The sequence below is a fragment of the Solanum verrucosum genome, unplaced genomic scaffold, assembly GCF_900185275.1.
Source record: "Solanum verrucosum unplaced genomic scaffold, falcon-dt-bn FXZP01000062.1, whole genome shotgun sequence".
NCBI lineage: Eukaryota > Viridiplantae > Streptophyta > Magnoliopsida > Solanales > Solanaceae > Solanum > Solanum verrucosum.
The window spans coordinates 9,093,865-9,120,483 of record NW_026020477.1 but is presented as its reverse complement, the minus strand read 5'-3'; the positions used below and the strand labels follow the sequence as shown (position 1 = coordinate 9,120,483).

Genomic DNA, 26,619 nt, shown 5'->3' with positions numbered 1-26,619 from the left:
TCTTAACAAAATTGCTTTTTCCATTCCATATTAATTGAATTTTTAAGGCATTTTTTATTTTTTAAATTAATTTAATTGTTCAGTTTTTAAGACTATTTTTAGAGTGTTCTTCCAATTTTACCCTTCATTTGAATTTTCAATGTGATGACTTCAATAAATTTGGCAATAATTAATAAGGGTAAAAATGAAAAATTATATTCAATTTATGTCTTAATCTAGTTTTCTTAAAGGGTGTGAAACACCTCAAAAATTCAATTAATATGAAATGGAGGAAGTAGTATGTATGTAACTTAAAATTGACATATTTGCTTCTTATATGTCAATTTTATGTCTTCGTTTATTTTGTATTTTCTTACGCATCATTCACATAAGGTGAATTCAGAATTAGATGTATAGTATGGTTAAACAATTGCTATTGTCAATGTAGAACAAAATCATAATTAGATATGATTTGTAAGATAAAAATAAATATTTCGAGCTCATACTTTTTATTTCTATATTTAATAGAATTTGAAGGATAAAAATTAAACACCACTCGAGCGAAGGATGAGAGGTAGTAATTAGCATGCACCAAATAGGGACAATTTGATCAGTGAAACTTATCCATAAATCTAAAGATAGAAAGGACAACTACTGTTCTTTTGGATGAGATATTGCCATAAATTTTGGTCACGCCTGTTGGAGCATAATCTTATCAGTGGTTTCAAGCACTATTCTAGATACCTAGGGTACCTATTGTTGACTCCGGTATTCAGATTAGTAAACAGGTCAGAAACAATAAAAGATAAAAAGAAATAGTAAAGAATTATTCGAGTTCATAGAATTTACTGTGTGTTCTTAAGAAATTTAATACCCTCAAGTATCTGAGGTTGTAGATTAATTCCTTTCAAGATAAAACAGATTAACTATTAAAGAAATAGCGGTACCTCAAACTTAAATAATTTCAACGAACTCAAAAAGACAGCAATGGGACCACACACAGAGACAAGATCGATTTCGTTTGTAAGAAATGTATGTAGAAGAAGGGAAAAAGTCGATGCAGAAAAATGAGAGAAAATCTCTCTATTTATAGCCAACAAATAGTAGTATGAAAAGGTATTAATTATGCCTTATTGGAAAGATCACAACTCCTTGGAAAAGAAACGACCTTTCAGAAAGGTCTCAACCCTTTGAAAAAGAAACGACCTTTTAAAAAGGTCTCAACCCTTTAGAAAAGGTACAAACTTGCAAATGGTCATAACCCTTTAAAAAAGACACAATATTTCGTAAAAGTCACAATCTTTCATTTTCTTTTAACACCTTTAAACCCAACGCTCATTACAACATACAATGTGTGATGCAAAAACACACAATTCAACTTGTACATGGCATGCGTGATTGTGGGCTCTTAATTATTGTTGTCATTTTGTCCCAAAGAATTTAAAAACAAAATCTTCAAGTAGGCTGAGAATATGTATCGACGATAACATTGATCAACCATCAAAAAAAGTGTAGTGACATAAATGATTTTTCTTTTTATCTTCAACTAAAAGTATCAATTTCGCATATAGTATGAATACACTGCTCAAAACTGCCTAAAAAGGTAGGGTTAAAAGCAACGCAATCACTTTCGTCTTAAATATTTTTGTTACTTTTTCATTTAGGATGAACGACATCGCTTTGAAAGGACGGACATAGTCTTTTTTTTCATTTGAAAATATTTTCTATAAAAGTGAAGAACAACATCGTAATATTTGAACTTTTTTAACCTCATCCATCACTTTGTTTTTTCATATCCGATAAGCGTGACAGTGAGTTAAAAAAGTAGAATCAGTAAATTTTAGATATTATAAAAAGGGAAAAAATACATAAAGAAAACTTTCAAATTTTGTGATCTAAAATTAAAAATATATTAAATTATAAAAAAAAAAAATTCAAACACTATAAAAACAAATACTTACAAACAAATTGAAACGAAAAAAATATCTTTTTAACTTATTCACATTTTGTTGAATAGTGGGGAAGGGAATTCTGTGGCTGTCAAAATGGCGGCGAATTCTGGTAGGGTTTAAGTTTTTGGCATAATTTTGTTGTGTGAAAATGATTGATTCATTTCACGTAGACCCATCTTTTTCTTTTTCTTTTTTTGCAAAAAACTTTGGAAAATAAAATTCTTAGTTTTAAAAGACTCTTGCCAACCCCCAACCTTTTGTTTGATTTACCAACTTTTCCAAGTGAGGTGTTTTTTAAAAATATTCGTATTGACATTTAATTAAATTTTGATTCGCGTATTGAAAGATCTATTTTTGAGGTGACGTTTCAGAAATCGAATCAAAACCTCTTTGATTAAGAGTGAAGGAATTTGAACAATCCTATTATCATTCATATTTGATTATTTTTCGTTTATTAACTAGTGATAGAAGGTTTTTCGATATTTTAGCTTTTTTTTTCACGAGGAAAAATGATTAAATTTATCCATAAATTTTGCAAAATGATCTAAAAATTGCCCCCACTTAAAGAAATGGTCCAAAATTTCAATTTTCATCCCTTGTTTTTCTAGATCATTACCACTATAATAATTAATTTTGTCCAATTACGAAAAAAAAAAAATCCGTACAAAATCATTTTCATCTGTACTATTTTTTTCAAATATTATTTAATTAATTACCTCCGCTAAAAGACTATCACCCATCAAGTACTATATAACCTTTATCTTAATTGCCACAATTATATTAATGCAACTGATTTAATTAGGAGTTGAGTAGTGTATATCTAAGTTTGTTTTGGTATTAGGTGGTTGATATAGAGCTCTTTCTTAATAGATAATTTTAAAAGGATTAGTGATGGAGTTATGTCAATAGAATTCTAATAAATGTGGGAATCCAACTTATTAGTGCAATATTATTCATTCCTTAGCTTATTTGAGGTTTGAAGGTGGTTAATTTGAGCTTCGAGATAGAGATCTAATAATTGGAGATTTTGAATATTGAAGAATAACGTGATATTGTTATCGTCGATATAAATCCTTGCTCCTTTAAGTTCAAGATAAATTTGAACCTTAATTAACCTTTGTAAAAAAGGATCACTTTTTTCGAAAGCTTTTGTCATAAGTCAAAGAGGGCAAATTTAGTCTATATTTATAACGAAAAGGGTAGATCCAACCCCAACTATTAACAAGGGGTATATCTAGACCATTTCGTGAAGTTAATAAAGGGCAAATTTGGACCCTTTGACTTCTTTATAACATGTGTAACAAAAAATGTTTGACTTTATATTTTGAATTTTTATTTGATTCATTAGTTGTGTACTCTCAATCTCTCAATGACGTGTCATTATTGAAATGATATAACATATGCAATACCAAAAGATCACTTAAAAGGTATTTTTATTTTGTTTTGCACATATTAGTTTATCATAATTATAAGAATCAAAACCTTTTTTTGATATTCTTAAATTTTGTATCCATTAGTTGTGCACTCTTAATGACGTGTCCATTATTCTTCCTTCCTTTCTTTCTAAAGCAACGTAACATTGAAATCAAGAATAGTTCTCAGGTTGGAGATGCATCTTTCTTAATCAAAGGTCTCAGATTCGAACTTTGAATATAAAAAAATTTGTAATAAGAAGTTCATTCCCTCGAATAAAGCTTTTCACGACTTAAATTTAGAATAATCGAGCTACAATATAAAGTATCGAACATCAAATTGCAAAAAGAAATAGAAGTAATCAAGAATAGTTGCATCGAATCAAAACATGGTATCCTTATCTTGATAGCCTCTATTTCTTCATGTAGAATTGTCAACTAAGGTGGAATAATCGCCTAATCAACGAATATATATATCACTTCCATTTCCCTCTAGCTATTTGTAGCTAAGTGACAAAGAGTGATAAATAAGAAGTGGGTAGAAGCAGGCAGTTGTCCGTCGACATGTCTACTTCTTTAGTTGAGGGTATTTTTAAAATTTCTTTACTTTGTTTGTTTTATTTTTTCTTTTAATCTATTATATATTTAAAAATACATTAAAAAAAATATAAATTATAATAATTAGCAACTTAAAGATACTTAAAAGTCATATACAAAATTTGGTTGACTCTCAAAATATTATCAATATCACTTAATTAAACTAGATAAAGGAGATAATATATATTATTTGAATTGATGTAAAAAATACTATAAATCACAATAATTAATAAATTCAAAATTTAAATAACAGATAAAAAATTTAATCGACTTTTGAAATTCTATCAATATCACATAAATTAGGACAAAAAAAATAACATATATTGAATTCGTGTTAATGGGTAACACCAAAATTATTCATGTTTTACTTTTTTGCCTTTTTCTCTTGGTGGATAGTAAAGAATGAATATACATAGTTTTCCCGTGTAACATTGAACTTTCTCTCCTTTGTGTCCAAGTGTAGTGTGGTGATATATAGTCTTACAAAAAGATTGGAAAATTGTGGAGAAAAATTTGAAAATTTTCTATTAAAAGGAGAGATTTGAATTCTTGATGGTTTTTTCAATTGGATTGTATATTATCTCCCATCAATGAAGTAGAATAATGTTAGGCTAAAGTATTCATTACCCCTGAACTTTTGAAGCTTTTTATTTGGTGTACACTTAAATTATATTCCGTTTTAATTATCCTCCGAACTTGTTTATTCCTCCATCGCGTACACCTTTATTGTCCACCTGCTCCTATTGTGACTACACACGTGCGACAACTGGCAAAAATGGTGATGTGGATTTCCACCTGGATAAATAATAGCCACCTAGATAAATTAATATGGCAAAAAATAAATATCAAATCATTGGATAGTTTTTCTTAAATTTAAAATTCATTGTTTAAAAGTTATTTTTGAATACGCGGAACTCCTTCTGGATTTGGGTTTTTCTAGACGTAGGTTGGTCGATTAAATTTCAAATTTGTCTGAAATTCTTACCAAGTAAGTGTTAATCTTTGTTTCCTTTACTTTTCATTTATATTTTGCCCTATTTTTCGTTTAAAATATGCCAAATATTAAAGAAAAATGGAGATTTTACGTTTGTTTACCGTTGTAGCTTTATGATATGGCAAAAAATCACTTCCTCACGCACCTAGTAGAGTGTGTTGTCAATTTCTATGCCAGGTGGACAATAAAGGTGTACGCGATGGAGGAATAAACAAGTTTAGGGGGTAATTAAAATGGAATATAGTTTAGGTGTACACCGAATAAAAAGCTTCAAGTTCAGGGGGGTAATGAATACTTTAGTCAATAATGTTATGAAAGCTGTATCAAAATCAAATTTTTTGTTAAAGAATGTTCAAAAATTAATAAAAACAAACAAAAACTAATTTATAACTAAATTTTTATGTACTTAATTTTTCAATGAATAATGTTTAACTGAACACCCAAATACGAACATGACTACACCACTGATTGAAAAGGGGTGATTTAATTTATCAATCAATATTATTCACATTAGACATTTGTTCTTACTAGATGTTGATGAAACTCTTATGAGAGTAATTGGGATCACTTTATGTTTTCAAAAGGGATGATAAAAAAAAAAATACAACTATATATAGCCATGCAACTAATTATAAATTTATATCAATTTATTCAAGTATATTTGGTCCTTGTTATACTTTTTGTATCAATTATATTTGTTTGTATCTGCTACTACTGATTATACATTTATATTAGTACATCAAGGGTACTTGTTCCTCGTTATTCCTTATGTATCACTTAAGTGTATCTGCAACTTATTATACATTTGTATTAATGTATTCAACTGTATTAGTTTCTTGTTATACATTTGTATCATGTATTTGAGTGTATATGTTCACTAGTATACATTTGTATTAATGTATTTGAGTATTTTTCTAGTGTATACATCACCAGAATGTATTTATATCAATGTTGTAGCAATGTATTCTAAGTGAGAAAAAAATTGTAAATCAAAAAAACAATTATGTATTAATATTGTATAAGTAATAGTTAGTGATATAGTGAAATTAATGAAGAAGAAAAAAATCTTGTGGCACAATTCTTTTTTATTATTAAAAAGACCTTAAGAGTTTTCAGTGACATTGATTATCAAAAATTGAGATACTAGTGAGAGTGACTTATGCTAATTTACATTTTTTTTTTAAAATGTTGCACAATTAATACATGTGAAAATTTTATAAATGACATATATAAGACTAATAATTTCAAGTTATGACAGTATAATAAAACTTTCAAGTTGTAACAATAAAAAATTTCAGGTTATAACAATTTATTAAAAAAAAGTTTTAAAATAATAATAAAAAACATTTTAAAAAAATAATAAAAAGTAAAAAACGAAATTGGTTGTAGTAATTAATTTGAATACATTAATGATAATTCATAATTGCCATAAATTTAGGAGATTCAAAGTATTTCAAAAATCAGATTTCTTTTTTTATTCAATTTTTTCTCTCTCCTTGATTTTTTTTAATTTCAAAAACCAGATTTTCTTCTTTTGTTTTACATTGTCAGATTCGTTTCTTCGAATATTCATACAGGTTGGATACCAACTTCATACATTTTTTTATTTTTTTAGTTTTTGCCTTAGATTATGAAGTAAAAAAACAATCCTATATGAATTGGATACCAATTTTATACAAATTGAATACTAATTCTATGACACTTGTATTTCATGTAATCTAAATTGTTGTTCATTTGGTTTTCAATTAATATCCAAAACTAAAATTGTTTAATGTTAACAATCTGTAATTCATATGTTAAGTTTAACCATGAATATGAATTATTTGGTACTATGTTTATGAATTTTTTTTCAAATTAAAGTCCAATAAAAATGTTGATATCCAAATTGTGTATTGTTAGTATCCAACTTGAGAAAACAATGCATATTATATATAGTTGGAAGAAAATAGTGAATATTATATATCATCCAAAACTTAAAACAGTAGGAAAAAAACAAATATATATCATCCAAAACTTAAAAAAACTTTTAATACTTAAGAGTCTAAGCTCCGATCAACTATCTCAAATTAAATTTTCGTGGTCTTGGTGTAGGACAATTGCTGATATCCGGGGTCCACCAAATTTGCTAACAACAGTTCCAGTTACTTCACTTTCACTAATCGCACCATCATTGTTCTTTGTTTTTTCGTACTGCCAAATGATTGTGGCGTACCTTTGACGATGATACTTTGCATCAATATCAATGGAACCCATATTAGAAACTCCATTGCAAATGTATTCAGCAAATAAACATGTGTACATACCACAATCAATGAAACAAAAATGAAAGAAAAATAATTTTAAAAAATAAAGTGAATTAATTTTTATGATGAAATCACTAAAAGATAAAAATACATACTTTGAACTTGACTCTTGTTGAGGCACATTTGTCAGATGCATGACTTCAAGAGTTCAAGTATTAATACAGTTTCATACCAATATTATTCATGTTTCATACCACATTCATATACAAATATTAGATAGATGACAAACTTCATACAAATATTAAGACAGTTTCATACCAATATTATTCTTGTTTCATACCACATTCATATACAGATATGAGAGATTTTGAAAAATAACTTCCCTGCTAAAAGGTGTATCAACTTCATATTAAGACATTTTCATAATAATATTATTCATGTTTCATTCTACATTCATAGACATAATGAGGGATTTTGAATGATAAATTTCCTGCTAAAAGCTATATCAAGTTCATACCAAAATTAAATAAGTTTCATACAAATGTAAACATATTGCATACCACATTCATAAACCAATATTAAGTCAGATTCATACCAATCTTAAACATGCTTCATACCTTTTTTGATAAAAATAATAATCAAATTAATATCAATTCCATGATAGTAACTATATGTACAAATGTATGCTTATGTCACAACAATTTCATGTCAAACATTAAAACAAAATTCATGCCACAAATAATATGCATAAATAAACTGTTATAACAAAAATTGTACTAAATTTAATAATTGGAAAATAAATTAAATAAAATATTTACCCTAATCACTTTTTTGCCCTTTTTTTATATTGGAATTTTCGAAGTCTCCTTCATAAATAAACTGAGTTTTCTTCTTCTTTCTTGTAATCTGCTTCTTATTTTGAGAAGTACCAACCTTTTTCGCTGGAGTTGCATTCTTGTTATGCGATGGTGTTTGAGTGAATATGTTAAACGTCGGCGGCTCAATTCCAACCGTAGAACTCGCTTCTACTAATATGGGACTCTTTCTAGAAGTATGCTTTGGTTTCTTCGACATGTTTTAACGAAAATCTTGAAAACTTGATTCTTAGTATTGTGAAATCGCCCTTTCTTTCTGATGGTAGATTGAATATTTTATGATTTAGGAGGTGATATTGAGATGTAGAAACAGTTTGAATGGAAGATGATTGATGAGGTGAAAGAGGAATGGGTAATTGTTACAACGGAAAATTTTACTTTTTGAACGTAGGGGTTGTGGGTTTGACGTGTAAAAGTAAAAAAGGAACAAGAATCAAGGTAAATTTCCTATAAATGTGTAAAAGATAATTATGGTAGATTATTTATTCATATCATTTAATAATAAATATAAAATAATAAAATACTATTTATTTAATAAAATAAAAATTTTAATTGATTTTGAAATAAAATGTGATATGTTATAACTCGTAATTAAACTGTTATAAGTAAAAATATTTTAAAAGTAGCTTTAAAACCCGTAATATTGTCTCTTAAATATATATGTGGGGTGATTTTTTCTTAATACATTTACATTAAATATTGTATTTATATTTGAAGTCACCTAGTGATTAGTAAATTGAATTAAAAATTATAAGACTCCAAATTCAAATTTCAATAAATATAATAATTAAATACTAGGTAATACCTTTTTATTTTCCTATTCTTAGTGGATATAATTAGTTATTATCTAATACCTATCGCTAAAAGGAGGACGCAAAGTGATCCTAACACTATGGTTAACATACATATATATACTATAAATAATTTAAAAAAACGTTGCTTTTGACACATACAATGAAACACCAGAAGATATTAAAGCTTTTTTAGCTCAATGGTGGAATTAAAATATTTGAATGTCCAATAGAATTGAGTCTTGTTAAAGTCAAAAATATCAACGTGGCTTGAATATGCTTTAAAGCATAATAATAATTGATTTAAATGTGACCTAAGATACACCGAAAACCGTGACCTAATCCAATGCGTAAACCATCCCCCCCCCCCCCCCCCTCCCCCCACGCTCCCCCAAACCAACCTGAGCTTATTTTGGGAGAGTAATAATTTATTTTTTTATTAATATTATAAAGCAGTATTTTATACTCTTAAGGTCAATGTCCAAAATTACTTGTGAAAAAAAGCTATTTTTTTAATTTCTGGCTTTAAAAAAAGTGAGTATCATATTATTTTTTTGGTCATCCTAAAATGCTCATCCAACTAGGTATGTCGTCTAATACTTATCTGTCTCAATTGATATGATTCACTTTTTTAATCGATCTAAAAAGAATGATATATTCATTTAAGTTGAAACAAAAAAAAACTATAAGGAGCATTAGATCCCTAGAGTGGTACTATATTATAGTCTATTACTAGGTTTGAAGTCCAATTAATTTGGTCGAGGTGGTACAAAAGCAAGCTACCATATTATTATTATTATTAAAAGTAATTCGGAGTTATTTTTTGTCGTTAAACAAAATTAAAAAGAAAATATTAATCGAAACCGTTGTTTATATGCTCTGTCAATGAATTAGCTAACTAATCCTAATCTGTGTTTAATATTCCCTCTTATATTTGAATTGAATAGATACTTTCTCTGTCTCAATTTATGTGGCACTTTTTATTTTTTGAGAGTTAAATAGTTTAAATTTGACCCCGAATTTGCGTATGAAATCTTCAATTTGCGTATGAAATCTTCAATTTTTTTGAAATGAAATTTATATATTTGTAAACTACGTAAAAAGTACTATAAGTCACAACATTTGATAATTCAAAATGTTTAAAAGATCTATGAAAAATTTACTATCAAAGTTAGACTTTTTTGAATCTCGAAATTCGAAAAGTGCCACATAAAATGAGACGGAGGAAGTATTAAAAGGCAGTGTTCACATTATTGAGAGTGACAGTCTAATAACTTAATGCGTGCAAGCCATATTAAGGAGATTATGGAGAACTCAAATTAAGATACGACATTATTAGATGGTTTAATACTGTTTCTCTTTATTTTTTTTATGTTGTTTCAACTTTTTATAATTTTTTATCCTTAGAGTTTGGTTGATATATATGATTTGCTTATACTTCTATTATTGTTTATCTTATTATGACTATTGTTTATGATGATTTGACAGATTGCTTATTAGTAAGTTTTTGCCAAGATTTTCTCCTTTTTTGTTATTTCCCTCTATCTTGCTTTGACTTGTTTTTTTCTTAAATCGAAAGCCTATTAAAAATAACGATAAAATTTGCACGCACCACTAAAAAATAAGTTGATTTTTATTTGGTGTCCAATTTATTAGAATTTGATTAAATTTAAATTTATATCGAAAAGTCACACACATTAAGAGTAAACACTTTCTAATACAAATAATTTTATATTTAAAAACTCAAATTTAATTTTTTTAATTAATCATAAGATAATATATTCATCACTCTATCACCATCCTCGTTATGCCTATCATAAGATAATATATTCACCACTCTATCACCATCCTCGTTGTGCCTACACCAATAAACTTAAAAGGGAACCCCAAATGTTTTGTCAACCCAAAAAAGTGATGACTTAGTCAAGTCAATCACCAAATATACCTCCACCTCCACTAACTTTTTTTAACTCTCACTCCAAAAATCAAGGCTATTTCCGCCTACTTTCTCATTTTACCACTCCCATACAAAATGAAATGCGTAAGCAGTGACAAAATCTCACTTATCTTATTTTGTTTCTCACTCGGTGTCTAGAATTCACATTAAAAGCTTCGATTAAATTTAGATCATGCAGTGCAAGATCGATTTGGAGCTGACGCTTCAAATAAGATTTTTTTCATATTCAAAACTTAAACTTGAGATTTCTGGTTAAAGGTGAAGTACTCCCATAAATGCATCACAAAACCCCGTTGGTCCTACTCATCTTACTTATCCACATACCCACTTAATGTGTTGACACGTGTCCATCTACTTTATTTTTACATTTTTGTATTACTTCTCTTTTTTTCCATCTCTCTCACGTTTATTCTAGGCCCTGCCTCCTTCTCTAGCCACGTGTCCCTTTCACCTCCTATATATTTGCTTCTCCTCCCCTGTGTTCTACGTTTCAACTTTCAAAGCACCTCTTTCTCTGTAACTACACACATAAATCATATCAATTCAAATCATTTTTTTGAAGAAAAAAGTAATGGTGGAATTGCAATTTCCTGCTGGATTTCGATTCCATCCAACTGATGAAGAGCTTGTGATGCACTATTTATGTCGAAAATGCGCCTCACAGCCGATTGCTGTTCCTATTATAGCTGAAATTGATCTCTACAAGTATAATCCATGGGATCTACCTGGTAATTTTTCATCATTTTATTTACTTAGCTGTTGTTTTTATACACAACTTTGATGAGGATTTTTTTATTTTTTTTCAGATTTGGCTTTGTATGGTGAGAAAGAGTGGTATTTCTTTTCGCCGCGAGATCGGAAGTATCCGAACGGTTCACGGCCGAATCGAGCTGCGGGAAATGGATATTGGAAGGCGACGGGTGCGGATAAGCCGATTGGTCGTCCAAAATCGATGGGAATTAAGAAAGCTTTGGTGTTTTACGCAGGCAAAGCTCCGAAAGGAGAAAAAACAAATTGGATTATGCACGAATATCGACTTGCTCATGTTGATCGATCTGCTCGTAACAAGAACAATAGCTTAAGAGTGAGTAAATCAACTGAATTATACACTTGTAAATGTAATTCAGTGATTTGAGATTTGATCTTTTTGACTAATCGAATGTTTGCTTCTTTTTTTAGCTTGACGATTGGGTTTTATGTCGAATCTACAATAAGAAGGGTACAGTTGAGAAGAATCAACTGAATATTCGAAAAATGAATGTTGAAATGTCGCCGGCGGTGAGTGAAGGTGATGTAAAGCCGGAGATTATGCCGTTTTCAGTTTCAACAAAGCCGTCTTCGACATCGTACCACGTTTACAATGACTTGACATACTTCGATTCATCGGATTCTCTTCTGAAACTTCACACCGATTCCAGCTGCTCGGAGCACGTACCTTCGCCGGAGTTCACATGCGAGAAGGAAGTTCAGAGCGAACCGAAGGTGAAACTGAGTGAGTGGGAAAAAACTGCCCTTGATTTTCCATTTAATTACACAGATGCCACTACTTCTGAGTTGCAGAATTGTTATGAGATGTCACCGCTACAAGATATATTCATGTATCTGCAAAAGCCGTTTTAAGTGGGGCCCGCCGGTTTTCCATTTTGGATCGCACGTGCGAATGAGACTGAAGTCGATGACTTGGCACGTGCCGATGATTTGTAGGAATTGGAAAAAAAGAGTAGTATCTTTGGGTTTTCCATTTGCTTTCACATTGGCTATATTTTTTTGTTTTGGAGACAAGACAAAAAACAAAACAATTGGTCGTATATAGTTTTTAGTAGAAGGAAGAAAAATTAGTAGAAAACTAAGTTGTGAAATGATATATTTATTGGATTTATTAGCATACTTGTGGAAGTATTTGATTGATACTCACAAATTGTAAGGAATATTTAGACTCCGCGTATATGTATATGATTTAGAGGTGTTAAAAATGAGTTCAATTATAGGTAATTCGACAAATTTGTTTGGAATTTTAAGGGTTCAACTCAAGATAATTTGTCATTCAAGTCTTAACGAATCCTCAATTGAGCTCAATTTAATCTCTAGTTTCAATCCGTTCTTAAATTTTTTTATTTGCATTAATGTAATGTACATTCCTATATTGAAGGTATAAATTACTTATCGATTTTATATCTTTTAGGATTTATCTATTTATTTTGTATTTTCTTCTTTTTAAATTTTCTTGAGTTGAAATTCAAATTGTGGTTATAAAATTTAGAAAACAATGTATTAAAATTATTGAGATTAAGTGGATCAAGACTCGGTAGGTTTTAAAATCCATTTGAGCCCAAAGTAAACTTGAACAGGTCAAGACCCAATCTAATATCAATTTCAACCAACTTTAGTATCTCCAATTTTAACTCAATCCGTTCATTTAACATAAGGAGCACGTAGAAATGCTAAACTCGTACATAAGCCATTAATGATTGAGAGAAAGTGAGCAACATCTTGTATAAGGTTGGGGCATGAAAGAAAAAGGCTAGCGAACGTCTATTTGCAGATATCGACCCTTTACTCAATTGGGCAAATCAACTGGAAAGCTCACTACTACTAAAATACAATGATTGGAAAATGTTGTAATCTTTCAATATCCAACTAATAATCATTACTTTCTCTATTTCAATTTATTTGCTTTATTTTTTTTCAAATTTTGTCAATAACTCCAAGATTCCACCTAACATATTTAAGACCCAAGATTAGGAGATATTTTGGTACGTTATACATATCTTTAAGAGTACATTACAGTTCGATACCTTTGGACCATTTAATTTTCAATAATATGTATATCTTATACATATACCTCAAGCATTTTTGATATACTAAATGGCTGAATGGTATATATTGGTACTATTGCCATTTTTTAATTTAAGACTGACAAAATTCGAAAGTCTATCTTACTTTCTAATCAAACTTCATGCTCAATAACAAAGACAAATAAATTGAAACGGAGAGTATATAATTTCATCTCTACCATTGTCGACTGAGAGATTAATTGACAAGTGGTTTAATTTGTTGCAACTTCCATTTCCCTCTTCTATCTCTCAAAACCAATTATGTTAAGATGGTAACTGACAGGACATACCCCCAAAGCTGTTGATTCAAATGCACATATTTTGTGTTCAACTGCCAAAATAGCTGTTGAACGAGCAAGATCTGCACTAGTAGTTGCTGCAAATTAGTAATTTTGTCATGTTGATCAAACTAATACCACTTCACTCGTCGAGCTGAAAATCTAGTTGGACAGAGTAAGTAAGTAAATTCGAAAAGAATGAAGCAAAACTAATAAACTTTAATGTGCCAGGCCTTCTGCACAGCAATCACCTTTGGCATTTGTTGCTACTTTGCATTACAAATACACCACTGGGATTTGAAATAAACAGGATCCGTTTTTCTCAACATGACTATTTGATATTGATATTTCTAAGAAATGCAGAAACTGTACAATTTGGTGCTTAAAAGCTAGGTGTAAGACTTACCTTGTACCATGGGAACCTCTCTCAACTTTTCTGTACTTGCAAATATCTTACTATTTTTTACAGTTACAACACAGGTAGCAGAGCTTTAGATATGAAAAAACTTGGACTTTACCCCAACAGCTCTTGCATTAGGCTGGAGTATGAAGAGATTGTTCTTTACCAGGTTCAGCTCCGACTTTGGGTCCTCAAGTTTGCATTATTTCTGTCTTGCTTCTCTTCACTCACTATCGCTATGAGTCCTACTGGACCAGCTAATCTCAATCTCTAAAGTCCGTGATGAGCCATCCTTGTTGTTGTCCTGGCTGAGGCTGAAAAGGCCACTGTACATGCCTTCACTAACAACTTTATCGATTTGGATCGTTACCCTCCCGATAGTGGTCTGAAACAAAAGTATACACATCAGAAATGCTGAGACTGATATTAAGTAAGAGTGACCTGACTCGCAAGGGGTTTCGAACTTGAGACCTCCAACATGGAAGTCCCATGCCCAAACCACTGGGACACCCCGAAGGGTGTTCTAACTGGAAGTTTATTGGTCAATGAATATAAACTTCATACCAGACATTCAGAATATAAAGCTATTTACCTTCCCAAATGTGTTTTTGCTTTTGCACAAGATATGTAACTTTTGTCCCTTGGGCGGTACATCAAAAGCCCATGTGAAGCCTTCTTTCCATTCTGGTGATGTACTATGACTCACAACCTAATCATGAACCATGGATTGTTAATATGAAATGCAGATCACCAAAACAAGAAGCTGTTATATATATAAGGTTCTTTAACACATTCCTAAACCTAAATATTCCTCTCTTGGAAGTTCCTATGAAGTATAATCAAGTAAACTGCAAGTCGAATAAAATTTCAGAATAAAAAGGAAAGAAAGGAAACCACCCAAAAATATCACAAAAAATGTTCTTAGCATGACTAGATCTTATAATTGTTGCATGAGCTTAATATGATTATCCTGTGTTTCTCGGACTTCTCAAATATGCCGACGCACCCATGTTGGATCCTTAAAAAATATACTACTTTTGGAGGATTCAATACGCACCTGACAATATTTTTAAAGAGTACTAGCAACATAGTGATTATCTATAGAGATCCATGGAACTCATCACTGTCTTATGCAAAGAGTTATATAAGACATCATGTAATTAAACATTCAACCACACAAGCAATGTGCATGTAGCACCCCTATCGCATGCCTTAAATACCTTCAAAGTAATGTCTCGACACCCAGAGCTGAGAATCTAAGTAATGTGAGACGACATTCTATTTCTTCCTCACACGAAAAATCATTTTATATTTCTTTTCCTAATTTTGAGATTATATTTATAATAGGAAGTTGATCTTCGATGCTCTACATTTTTTAAAAAGAAATAGTGGAGAGATTATGGTACAAGGATTACATTTGTAAAGGATTCACAATTTGATATTTTTTTAATGGAAAAAAAAAACTAGGGAATTATAATATTTGGATGGGGTAATTATATTCTTTAATATAGTATATTCCAGATACAAATGTTCCAACCACCAGCGACTTCATTGACTTTTAGAATATCTAAGTCTACGATCACTTGGAATTTAAGCAATTCTAGAGGACCCTTAAACTGTCACTACTCTACCAATTAAATAAAGCCCTTCAACCCCCACATCCCACCTATATATAGACATGAAACATCAAGACCTAAAAAGAGGAAACAACACCATCTTTCAAGCTTCATTTGCCCTGTGTATCTTGCTATTTTGCTCCCATTATTTTCCTTCCAATTCTACTCTGATTACACTTTGTTTAAGTCGGGAGTCTATCAAAAACAACCTCCCCACCCACAAAGGTAAAGGTAAGGCCTGCACACATCCTACCATCCCCAAACGCCACTTGTGCAATTACAGTGGGTATGTAGCTGTAATTCACATGTCGGGACATGTCCCATTCCTACATATATGTAATGTATTCTGTAGGGTCTCCATTGACTCACTGTGGATATGCTTATATATACTTAATATTGTATTTGAGCTACATCTCACGAGACTTAATTCAACTATGTGATAGCTTTGAACCTTTGTACGGGATGTTCATGCTTTATAACTAGTTGAACAGGATTTGCTCTACAAGTGCCAGGCCCGTCGGGTGCTGGTCACTGCCCCTAGTTTGGGTCGGGACAGTGCAATACACATACCCTACTATACTCAGAGTAGCTGTGATGGTACTTAACGGATATACCCCTAGTATAGTTAATGTAGGCTGTGATTGTACAAAATTGTCATTCTCATGATAAGTGAATGATTTCAAAAGTAAAAACAGATTTTAGAATAACAAAAGCCTTTGTGCTTCATCAACAATTATAAAGTGATGGCTCATTACCCTTGTTTGCCGTGATGGACCATTTCCAATAGTCAATTGACAAAAAGCATTAGTTCCTCCCATCACCTGCTTTAAATTGTTTGCACGCTTGATTGTGACTGTCAAACAACCTGGTAAGCAATGCAACAGACTGTCTGCTCTATCATGGAAACTTGGTGGGCAAGTTTTCATTAGCATCTGCAATACTGGAATGGCTTCAGCTGCAACCATTGCTTGTGAGTTTGACACATCCATTGGCATGGTTGACCATGATTGCTTGAGTAAGCATAGTGTAGTCAATACTGAATCCTGTGCAGCCTCACTACCAGACTTCAATGCTGCCACCAGATGAGGGATACAAAGTGTAGCAGCATCAGTAACATGGAGCTTGGGAAAATTAGAAAATATAACATGAATGGTCTGCAGAATCTCCTCACTAGCAGTTGCCTTGTTCCACAATTCCTTATCAAGTGCAGCTGCATTTCAAGGAATTTTAAAGTGTTTTTAGCAAATAAGAGGAAAAGGAAATACTTGTACTACAGTCATGACATGAAGAAGGAACAAAAAAGAGATGAGAACAAAAGGCATGCAACAAAGATTTAGGATTTGGTTAGCTTAAGACATTAGATCATGGAAAATTTGAGTTTCGAAATTCATAGATCAGAAAAATTTAATAGCTGCATTGGAGCGCTACAAGCAAAATTAGACAACGAAAGAATATGCATCGGGTAACGGTTTGACATCTTGTTACTTAATATGGTTGTTTTATTTTTATTTTTTATAAGTAGGTTTGTTTTATTTAATGGCATTAGGTCTTATGTCTACCAATCTAGTGCACTTATGTTTTTCCTTTTGTCAGCTGTCCAATTCTTTGAAGCACTATCTTTAGCTTACAGATCTAGTTTCTGAAAATGGCTCTGAATCTGTAGCTTTCAATTAAGTGATAGCTTCTAAAATGACTGGAAAGCTATAGCTTTCAATTTATTGTTTCAAGACTTTACCCTACTTCAACTTGTGGGGACATAAAAATCAAAATGTAAAAAGAAAAATAATTGCAGCATAAACTTTCTAAGGGTAAAATATTGGAACAGAGATTTACATCTGAAGACTCCTTTTCTGGGTTTTTAGCAGATTGCATGTAACATTATTTTCGTGTAGGCTTTGGATGGTTCATGTATATTTCCATAAAAGCTCTTCACCAGATGTAAGTGCTTCATCGTCATCGGACTTCCAAAAATTAAGAATAAAAAAAAGTACTCCCTTTGTCCCAATTTATGTGGCACACTTCCTATTTAGTTTGTTCCAAAAAGAATGTCACCTTTAGAAAAAAATGAACTTCAAAATTCTCATTTATTTAGGTGATTTATAGCCATACAAATGTCTAAGGCTAGTCTTACATACAATTTAACTTCAAAAATCTTTTACCCTTAATGAGATGATTATAGCCACACAAATGTCTAAGACTCGTTTTAGATCACAAGTTTCAAAAGTCTTGCTTTCTCTTTAAATTTGTGACGAGTAAAAACATGAACATAAATTGGAGAGGGGGGGGTACTTAACAAGCAAGTTACCTGTCAAAGATCTGATAAGCTCGTTTGATACATATTCTTGAAGCGTGTGATTTGAGAATAAAAACCTTACGAGCAGAGATGCTTGTACTACAATTTCTGAATTAGGGGCTATAAGCAGTTCTTGAACCATTAAAATTCCACCTGCGTCTGCAACAGCTCTCCTGTTTGTTCTACTGCTCATTACAAAATTTTGCAATGCACAAATTGCCACCATTTGCATTTCTTCTGTTGGTTCATCTTCAAGTAAGCTTATCAGAGCTCGACAGGCTGAGACAGAATCACTCGATCTAGCTAGTCCTTCATGCTGGGAGAGATCACCAAGAGCAAGAGCTGCAAGAAGCCTACCAGATTGCGATCTAGACTGTGGATCCAACAAATATTGTGCCAGAGGAGCAATTGCGTACTTAGATACCTTCAGCTGTCGTACCCTGACATTGTTGAAAAGGGCTTCAAGTAATCTTCCCGATGCTTCTTCACACTGGTGAGATCTTAGCAGATCCAGAAGGGCATCAACTGCGCCTGCTTCAGCCATCAGTTCCGCACATGAAATATCGGCCTTTTCATGAACTATAAGTGCATCTAGTGCAAGAGTAATGGTGGTCTCGACTGTTGAATGCAGCATCTTTACAAGAACCACCAGGGGAACTTTGAAGTAGTAATCAGAGTTAGAGCATAGGACATTGCAGAGAACCATAGCTGCTGACTCCCACAATGCAGGCGGTACAGGGTCGTCTTGAACAATAACCTTTGCAAGCTCAAAAATACCGCCAGCATCAGCAACTGCTTTCGGCCAGCTTAATGAGATATTTTCCAAAGCTTTAATTGCCGTCTGTTGCAAGTTCAAAATACCAATGCCTGCTAGCTGCACAAGAGGCACTACAGCATTTTTTGTAGTTATATCCTGCTTAAAATGCTCTTGTGCAAGGAGGTGAGATAACAATTCGGTTCCAAGTTGCTGGATATCTTGAGATGGAGATTCAAGAAAGGAAATCAGAGGCTCAATTACCTGGCTAGGAGAAAGATTCAGAGTTGAAAGACTTTGTGGCTTCTCTAGAATATTTACAAGAGTCTGCAAAGCACTGTGCTGTCCCCACAGTCCAATATCTGACCGTAGTAAAACCATAAAGAGAGGTTCTACAATTTTTGCAGCAGATGTGCTTTTCGAAATAGCACTACTATTTGTCAATATGCGGAAGAGTTCTGCAATAGTGGAGCATAGGGAACTGGATGCAGTTGGGAGCAGCTCAAGGCAATTTTCTATTATGCCTGCTTTGACCATATCCATCTTGCGGGGAGTTCGGTCTTTACCCAACTTAATAAGTGCACAAATACTCGCGTCGCTGAGCCGGTGGTTTGAGCTACAAATCAGATGAACCAGAAGATCAACAAGATCATAAGCTGATGCAAGCTCCACCAGCTGCTCATCATCCAACAAGCTCTCAAAAGCACAAACTGCTGATTCCACAGCCCGTTCTGCATCAGATTGCATTAGCATTACTAGGGGATCTACAAATTCAGAAGCAATCGGCAATGCTCTGATTTTTGGATCACCAAAAAGTACAAAGCATAGCTCGGCAGCATCACTTTTCAGTTCCAATGGAGAAGCTGAAGAAAGAATCTTATGTAGACTCTTAAGGGGATTCCTTTCTAGATCAGCCATCAGTGATGCTTTTGAATCACTTTCCGATGTCAACTTAACCAAGGCGCTAAGAGCAACTTTCTTTTCACTTTCTAATGCAGCGTCAAGCATGTCAACTAATGGCTGAATGGCTTGAATTGATGTTTCAGAATCTCGGATGTTCTCAGCATCAAAAAGTTCATTTAAAGCCCTAGCAGCACTCAGCCTTGCATTTCTTGACCCCAAATGAAGAACAGCAATCAGTTGTATCGTGCAACTAACTGCTGCTTCATCCTGGAGAAGATCGGAATTGCTGAAGAGTATTCTCAGTAGCTCAGAAATAGTTGCCTCAGTCAAGTCTTGAGGACTCAAAGATAGGTACTTCGTTAGAGCCTCCAGCGCCCCAGCTTCAGCCATGATTAATTTGTTTGCATCGTTACCATCTGCAATTTGTATCAAGAGACACACAGCCAATGGAGGTGCACCTGGTCTATCAGGCAGTGGTTTTAACAGATCTACCAGTAGAGGGATAGTCTTGCGCGCAGTTGAACCAACTCTCACATCATCAATTTCAAAAAGATATTCCAGGGCAACCTGATCAGGGTTTCTTACCAATAAAAATTCTTCAGAGAGAGAAACAAGATTCGGCATATCGATTTCAATGTGACCAATCAAGCTCACTAAACCAGCAATTGCACCTGAATTCGCAATAGTAAGATTTATTCCCTTGTCCCTCTGACGAACAAGACTAGCTATTGCCTGAGCAGCAAAAAATCGATCAATCATTTCATCAGATTTCAGAAGATGTGCAAGCAAGGGAATAAAACGCATGGATGTTGGAGAGGATACTATATTGGCATCTTGGAATAAAATAGCCAAAAGCAAAGCACTGATCCACATGCCCTCTGCATCTTCAAACTCTGCCTGCCATAACAAATTTTTCTTCAGTTCACTTGACCAGATAAAAACTTCAAAAAGAGCATGTGAACCTTCCTCACTTCTGATGATTGGACTCAACAAAGGTGACAATGAATCAGTTACTTGCTTATCAACCTTTTCTTTAATTTGTTAATTATTTTTTCATTAATTTCATCTTGTTGCCAAAGTTGAGAGGGTAAACTTGCATATTCAGGTACTCGGAAAAAATTCCATTTAGCAACTCAAGTGGTTTCTATCAAGAGCAAGCACATGGCAAGACAAAGAGAAATCAGTATAACAGAAGATGAGACATGACACTTCAAATGCATTAGTTTTTATCATGATCCAAAAACATGAAGTCAGACATAAATGTTGGCCCTAATCCAGAAGTATGTAATTGATACAGATGATACCTCACAGCCTTGCGAATTCGTTATTATGGGTAGTTCCTACAAAGGATCAGACTAATGACGTATACAATACTCAGATTCTCGATGTAGATGCTACATAGTTGGTTAAGTCAGGTAAATGAAACATTCAACAGTTTTAAATAGTTTTACAATAGCGGCCATCAGTTGCGCAATCAACAACATAATTAAACCGCACAAAGAATAATAACCTGAACCAAGGTCCAAAAACCAAAAGTACTGAATAAAATTAGCCAATCAACACTTATATGGTTCCAAGTTGAAATCAAATTTGGTTCTTAAAGAAGAGGCCTGCAGCACAAAGACAAAGTGAGAATTATACAATGTCTACCTGTAGATTGTAAGTGTGTCTTGCAAGCTTGTCAGCAAGAGCCTCAAGTCCCCCCGCTTCCTGAACAGTGGACTTGCTATTTATATGAAATGATGAAATTATTGATAGCAGCCAAAGGGCAACAGTACCACCCAAGACCATTGCTGGATCTGGAACCTCAAACTCATTTCCTACCCCAAATGGAGTTCTTTCTGTGAAACCCCTAGGGGTTCTGACTTCAATTTCTAGAGAAGAACAGTTAGAGTTCTTCTTCATCATATCAACTAATGCATATATAAGAGGTTTCAAGTACCCAGATGCATAAAGTGCATCCATTGACTGAACTTTGTGTTCCTTGGCAGCACAAATAACCAATGCTGTCCCACCAACACTTACTTCTAGGCTGCTAGAGTTCATTATTCTATCAGCCAATGCACCTATTGACCTGGATCTTGACACTAACAGGTCACCTAGCACAACTGGTTGATCTCCACAGAGCCTGGATAGAATTTCTATTGCTTTATCTTGTACCACTGGAGATCCCTCACATAGGCAATGTATAAGAGGCTCTAAACTAGATGGAACTTCAACAAGGGTAGACCAGGGGTTGTATGTCGAATGTGTGCCTTGCTTTGCCCTAGCAAGAAGTGCAATAACATCTAAGGCGTCTGCAGCATCAGTTCCATCTGCACTCATTGCTTTTAAGGATTCTGCAATAGCGAGAACAGCAAATCGACACTGAGCAGTTCCCGTCAGTACATCTCCCACTGGAAAATGCCTCAATACTTGATGAAAGCCACGTGATGCATTTTTCTTACCTTCTAATGATCCTTCTCCTAGAACTCGGGTAAAAGCTGAAACAACATCTTCAGCCAGTGCTTCCGCAGCTATCTCTGGATCAGACAACAGATTGGCTAAAGCAGCCATTGCAGTCTCTGCAGAATCAATAGTTGCAGTTTTAGCCAACTTAATCAGTGGTCTTACATCTCCTTCAGCAATATAAAGCATCTTATTTGTAGATTTTTCTTTTGTTGGACGGGACAAAGCACCCAAGGCTCGAGCTGACTGTGTTGCAACAACTGGAATTTTGCTAGTCAAAAGCTTCTTGAAAGGATTAACCACTTCATCCACTGTGAGACTGTCACAAATATCATGCCGACTGCTGAATAGGTCTGCCAAGACAGAGGCAGCATATTCTTGAGTCTTTTCATTTGAGGAATTCAGAGCTAGGACAAGTGATTTTAGCCCTTCGTTAGCAGCAGCCCTTTATGTACAAGGTCACTCTGAGATGCCATGGTAAGCACATGACCTAACACCTTAATTACATGGGCCTTTGAGCTTGTTGAATCTCCCTTCAGCAACAGTAGCAATTGATTTATAGTAGCCGAGTCAGCAGTAGTGATTAGTTTTGTTAGGGATCTAGCTGATGCTTCTTGTCCCTTTGGTCCACCATTTTTTAGAAGCCACAAGAACGAGTGTATAGCTCCAGCACTTTCAACACAGGCACGAATGTCTTCACTATGGCAGCACAGGTTATACATAACATGTGCTGCATCTTCCTTAGCCTTCTGAGACCCCGTTTCTAGTAACTGAACAAGTGGCGGAATCCCACCAGCAGCAGTGATTGCCCACTTGCTGTCATCAACTTGGTCAGTTAGGATTGCAAACATCTCAACAGCATACTCTTGATGTTGTTCACTGGATAACCCCAGCAGTGATATCAGTAACTGAATTCCTTCTCTCTTTCCAATTGCATCCCAGATACTCACTCCATCACAACATAACTGTATTAAAGAGAGTATCAGATACTCTTGTGCATCACCACTGGCCATTGTTATAAGGCCCGTAAGAACCTTCTTAGATTCTGATTGGTGGACGAGATTTGACAGATGAGCATTGCCATAAAGACTTGCCATTGCCTCAAGGAGACGTTCCTGGACCAACTTATTATCCCGCGGCTTTAGAAGCATTATTAGAATATTCTCAACCTTGGTTGCGTCAAAACGTTCTTCTGCATTGAGCTCAAAGATCATAAGAGCATAAGCAAGTGCTCCAATTATATCAGCAACAGGAGCAGTTAATCTTGGGGACTGAGAAAGTTCACCAAGATACAGCACGAGGGCACTCATTCCACCGCATATATTGGATAAAGCTTGTATCGCATGCCACTGCAGAAGCTCTCCTCCTTCGCCTTGCATACATTCTTTGGATGGAGCTACGACAGCCCCTATGAGAATTGGCACACCTTGTGAGTCAGCAACAGCTTTCTTTGCTTTGGTTGATTTGAGAGAAAGAACCTCTAGAGCCTCAGCTGCACTGGCACGAACACACACATCATTTTTCTGATGTAAGAGGCCTAGAAGAGCTTTGATTGCTCCAGAATCAATTATTTTGGGAATGCTGTCACTGAGTGCCAACATTACTTGGGCCAACAGCGAAGCTGCATTTGATTGAGCTGCAGCATTATCAGAAGAAAGAAGTCCTAAAATAATGTCAACTCCACCACCCTCAAGTGTTGCCTTCCAATATCCATCTTTATCACCACAGAGATTTCTCAAGGCCCCAGTCACAAATCCTTCTACTGTTTTATCCTGCTTCTGTTTTGGGTTAAGTTGCTCCCACAAAGTTGGTACTACACCCTCAGTAACAAATATTTTAGTGCCAATAGGATCATCTGAAAGGCCACTAGATGACACTTGAAAAATTGCTTCTGCAGCTGCCTTCCTTGCTTCAGTGGAATCCGACTTCAAAACTGAAAGTAGAGGTGGAATACATCCACCTAGAAGAACCTTCAACCTTAAGTCTTCATCTTTACATAATATAGATAAGGTTGCAGCAACATTTACTTTTGCCAAAGGAGTGCCATTTCTGAGAATGAATATGAATAATGGCATTGCTTGGCCATGTGAACAAATAAGACCTCGTGCTTCCTTTCTTGCTTTGGCTATGCCGAGCAAGCGTGCTGTAGTAAGTTCTTTTTCATGTGGGGAAGATTTATTTGCATGCAGCTGCTCAATAAGTTGAGCAACCGTTGACATTGTCTTTTCTTGATCATCCATTTCAGCAGTTCCATTGGCCTCACTGGAAGTAAAAATAACATCTTTTATTGTCAATATAAATCATAGTATGCCTCATAAATTGATGAAAAACGTAAGGGATAAAGTTAAAGCAAGCAATGTGGAAATGATTTCTGTCTTAAGACAATTAATAAAAGGTAACAAATAAGTGATTGTATATGCCCAATAAACCCTGGTCCTCCAAGTGTTCTGTGTATGGAAAAAATAAAAGATAGATGAATCAGCAAAGCTCAGCCACCAGGAAGTAAACTTCTCTACTTAACTTCAAGCAAAAAAATAAAAGAATTGTTCTGGAACAAATTCTCTGATTAGTTAATGTGTTGGTACACATTTTAAACCAACCCAAGTAGCACATTTACATATCTTACATGCACATGAAAGGGGGTAACCGACCTGTTCTTCTGAGAAGAGAATGAAACCTTCCCGACCCTCAATTCAGGGGAAGCAGATTTTGACATTGGCAACAACGCTCCACTTTGAAACTCTTCTTGCTTCCTACAGAATGTAACTACCTTACATTAGTATAGCATTCAGGTTTGCTTGATCAATGAAACCACAAGCATAAATCGAAGGGAAAAATCATTGAAGAAAGGGCCAATGTGGATAAATTTGCTCCCTGATATGCTTCACTTTGACAAAAAATTCCATTTTAGACCAAACCCACTTCACAAACTTAATCTTCAATAAGAGGGGGTATTTACCGTGGCCGAAAAATTTCCCCCAATGCTGCCAAATTCAGCTCCTGTGTTGCTCTCCTAGGTTAAACTTTAACAATTTACAAGCTGGAAAACCCCCATTTTTCACATAGCTGGACAAAATTTGAACCAATTGTAAAATTCGCCAAAAAATTCTGCATAAACCCCAAAAAAATAATCTAAATCATACCCAGATCTCCATTAATAACCTATACATGCAGGTGAGTGAGACTTATACATACATTACATTATTATATACACAAACCACATGCATATAATTTGGAGAATAACCAAATTGAAAAAAATAATTATGAATTAATAAAAGCCATTTAAAAACTGTAAAAACAACAAATATACAGAGATCGAATCAGAAGGAAACATTGCAGAATCTCAAACGATGAATGTCTGTATACATTACCCACGATACGTCAAAGTAATAACAATATTTTATTCATTTGAAAACTAATTTACAGAAAAATAAATAATAAATTAAAATAATACCTTTTGTGTGAAATTTTAACAGATTCTGCAGAAGAAGAACACCATCATCATCATCATCATCATCAATGGAGGGAGACAAGCAGGAGTAGAGAGAGAAAGAGAACAAGAGAGAGAGACTGAAGTCTAATTTGACTCTTTCCTTGCTTCATTTCTCCTGAAATGTTTTGACACTTGGTTTTTTTTTTCAAGCACACTAATATGGGTTAATTAAAAAAATATTTTCATTGTCCCATTTTACGTGGCAATTTTTATTTTTTTGTTTATCTCAAAAGAATGTGATCTTATTATAATTAGAAACAATTTTATTTTAAAACTCCTCTTTTACCATACTGAAATGATTTGATTTACGACTATACAAATATTAGAGTATGGTTTTTTTTTTCCAAGCACACTAGTATGGGTTAATTAAAAAAATATTTTTATTGTCCCATTTGGCAACCTTTACTTTTTTGTTATCTCAAAAGAATGTGATCTTATTATAATTAGAAACAATTTTTTAAAAAAACTCCTCTTTTACCCTACTGAAATGATTTGATTTACGACTATACAAATATCTGAGTATGGTTTTTTTTTTCAAGCACACTAGTATGGGTTAATTAAAAAAATATTTTTATTGTCCCATTTTACGTGGCAACCTTTACTTTTTTGTTTATCTCAAAAGAATGTGATCTTATTATAATTAGAAACAATTTTATTTTAAAACTCCTCTTTTACCCTACTGAAATGATTTGATTTACGACTATACAAATATCTGAGATTCTTTAAAACTTCAAAGTTTAAAAAAAATTCATTTCTTTTTTAAACATTGTGTTAAGTTAAACAGTGTAACATAAAATGAG

The 26,619-nt window shown here is 33.5% G+C and overlaps 2 protein-coding genes across 2 annotated transcripts; one reads left to right on the top strand and one right to left on the bottom strand.

The window, feature by feature from the left end:
- Positions 1–11,265: 11,265 nt before the first annotated feature.
- On the top strand, positions 11,266–12,687 carry LOC125809482 (NAC domain-containing protein 2-like). The gene is made up of 3 exons (XM_049489110.1): positions 11,266–11,528; positions 11,607–11,884; positions 11,980–12,687. The coding sequence occupies exons 1-3, from the start codon at positions 11,372–11,374 to the stop codon at positions 12,418–12,420; spliced, it is 876 nt and encodes a 291-aa protein (XP_049345067.1). The 5' UTR covers positions 11,266–11,371; the 3' UTR covers positions 12,421–12,687.
- Positions 12,688–14,125: 1,438 nt separating this feature from the next.
- Positions 14,126–25,423, bottom strand: LOC125809492 (protein CELLULOSE SYNTHASE INTERACTIVE 3-like). Its single transcript, XM_049489126.1, is given in 8 exon segments — positions 14,126–14,697; positions 14,905–15,021; positions 16,684–17,138; positions 18,234–20,775; positions 21,529–22,769; positions 22,772–24,588; positions 24,978–25,079; positions 25,286–25,423. Coding segments are annotated over 7 exon segments (6,399 nt in total). The 5' UTR covers positions 25,043–25,079; positions 25,286–25,423; the 3' UTR covers positions 14,126–14,535.
- Between the last annotated feature and the right edge of the window lie 1,196 nt (positions 25,424–26,619).

Excerpts from the sequence above, each read along its gene's own strand:
- LOC125809482 (XM_049489110.1), top strand. The coding sequence starts at position 11,372 with ATGGTGGAATTGCAATTTCCTGCTGGATTTCGATTCCATCCAACTGAT. Across the intron at positions 11,529-11,606 it reads TAATCCATGGGATCTACCTG|ATTTGGCTTTGTATGGTGAG; the intron begins GTAATTTTTCAT and ends ATTTTTTTTCAG. Across the intron at positions 11,885-11,979 it reads ACAAGAACAATAGCTTAAGA|CTTGACGATTGGGTTTTATG; the intron begins GTGAGTAAATCA and ends TTCTTTTTTTAG.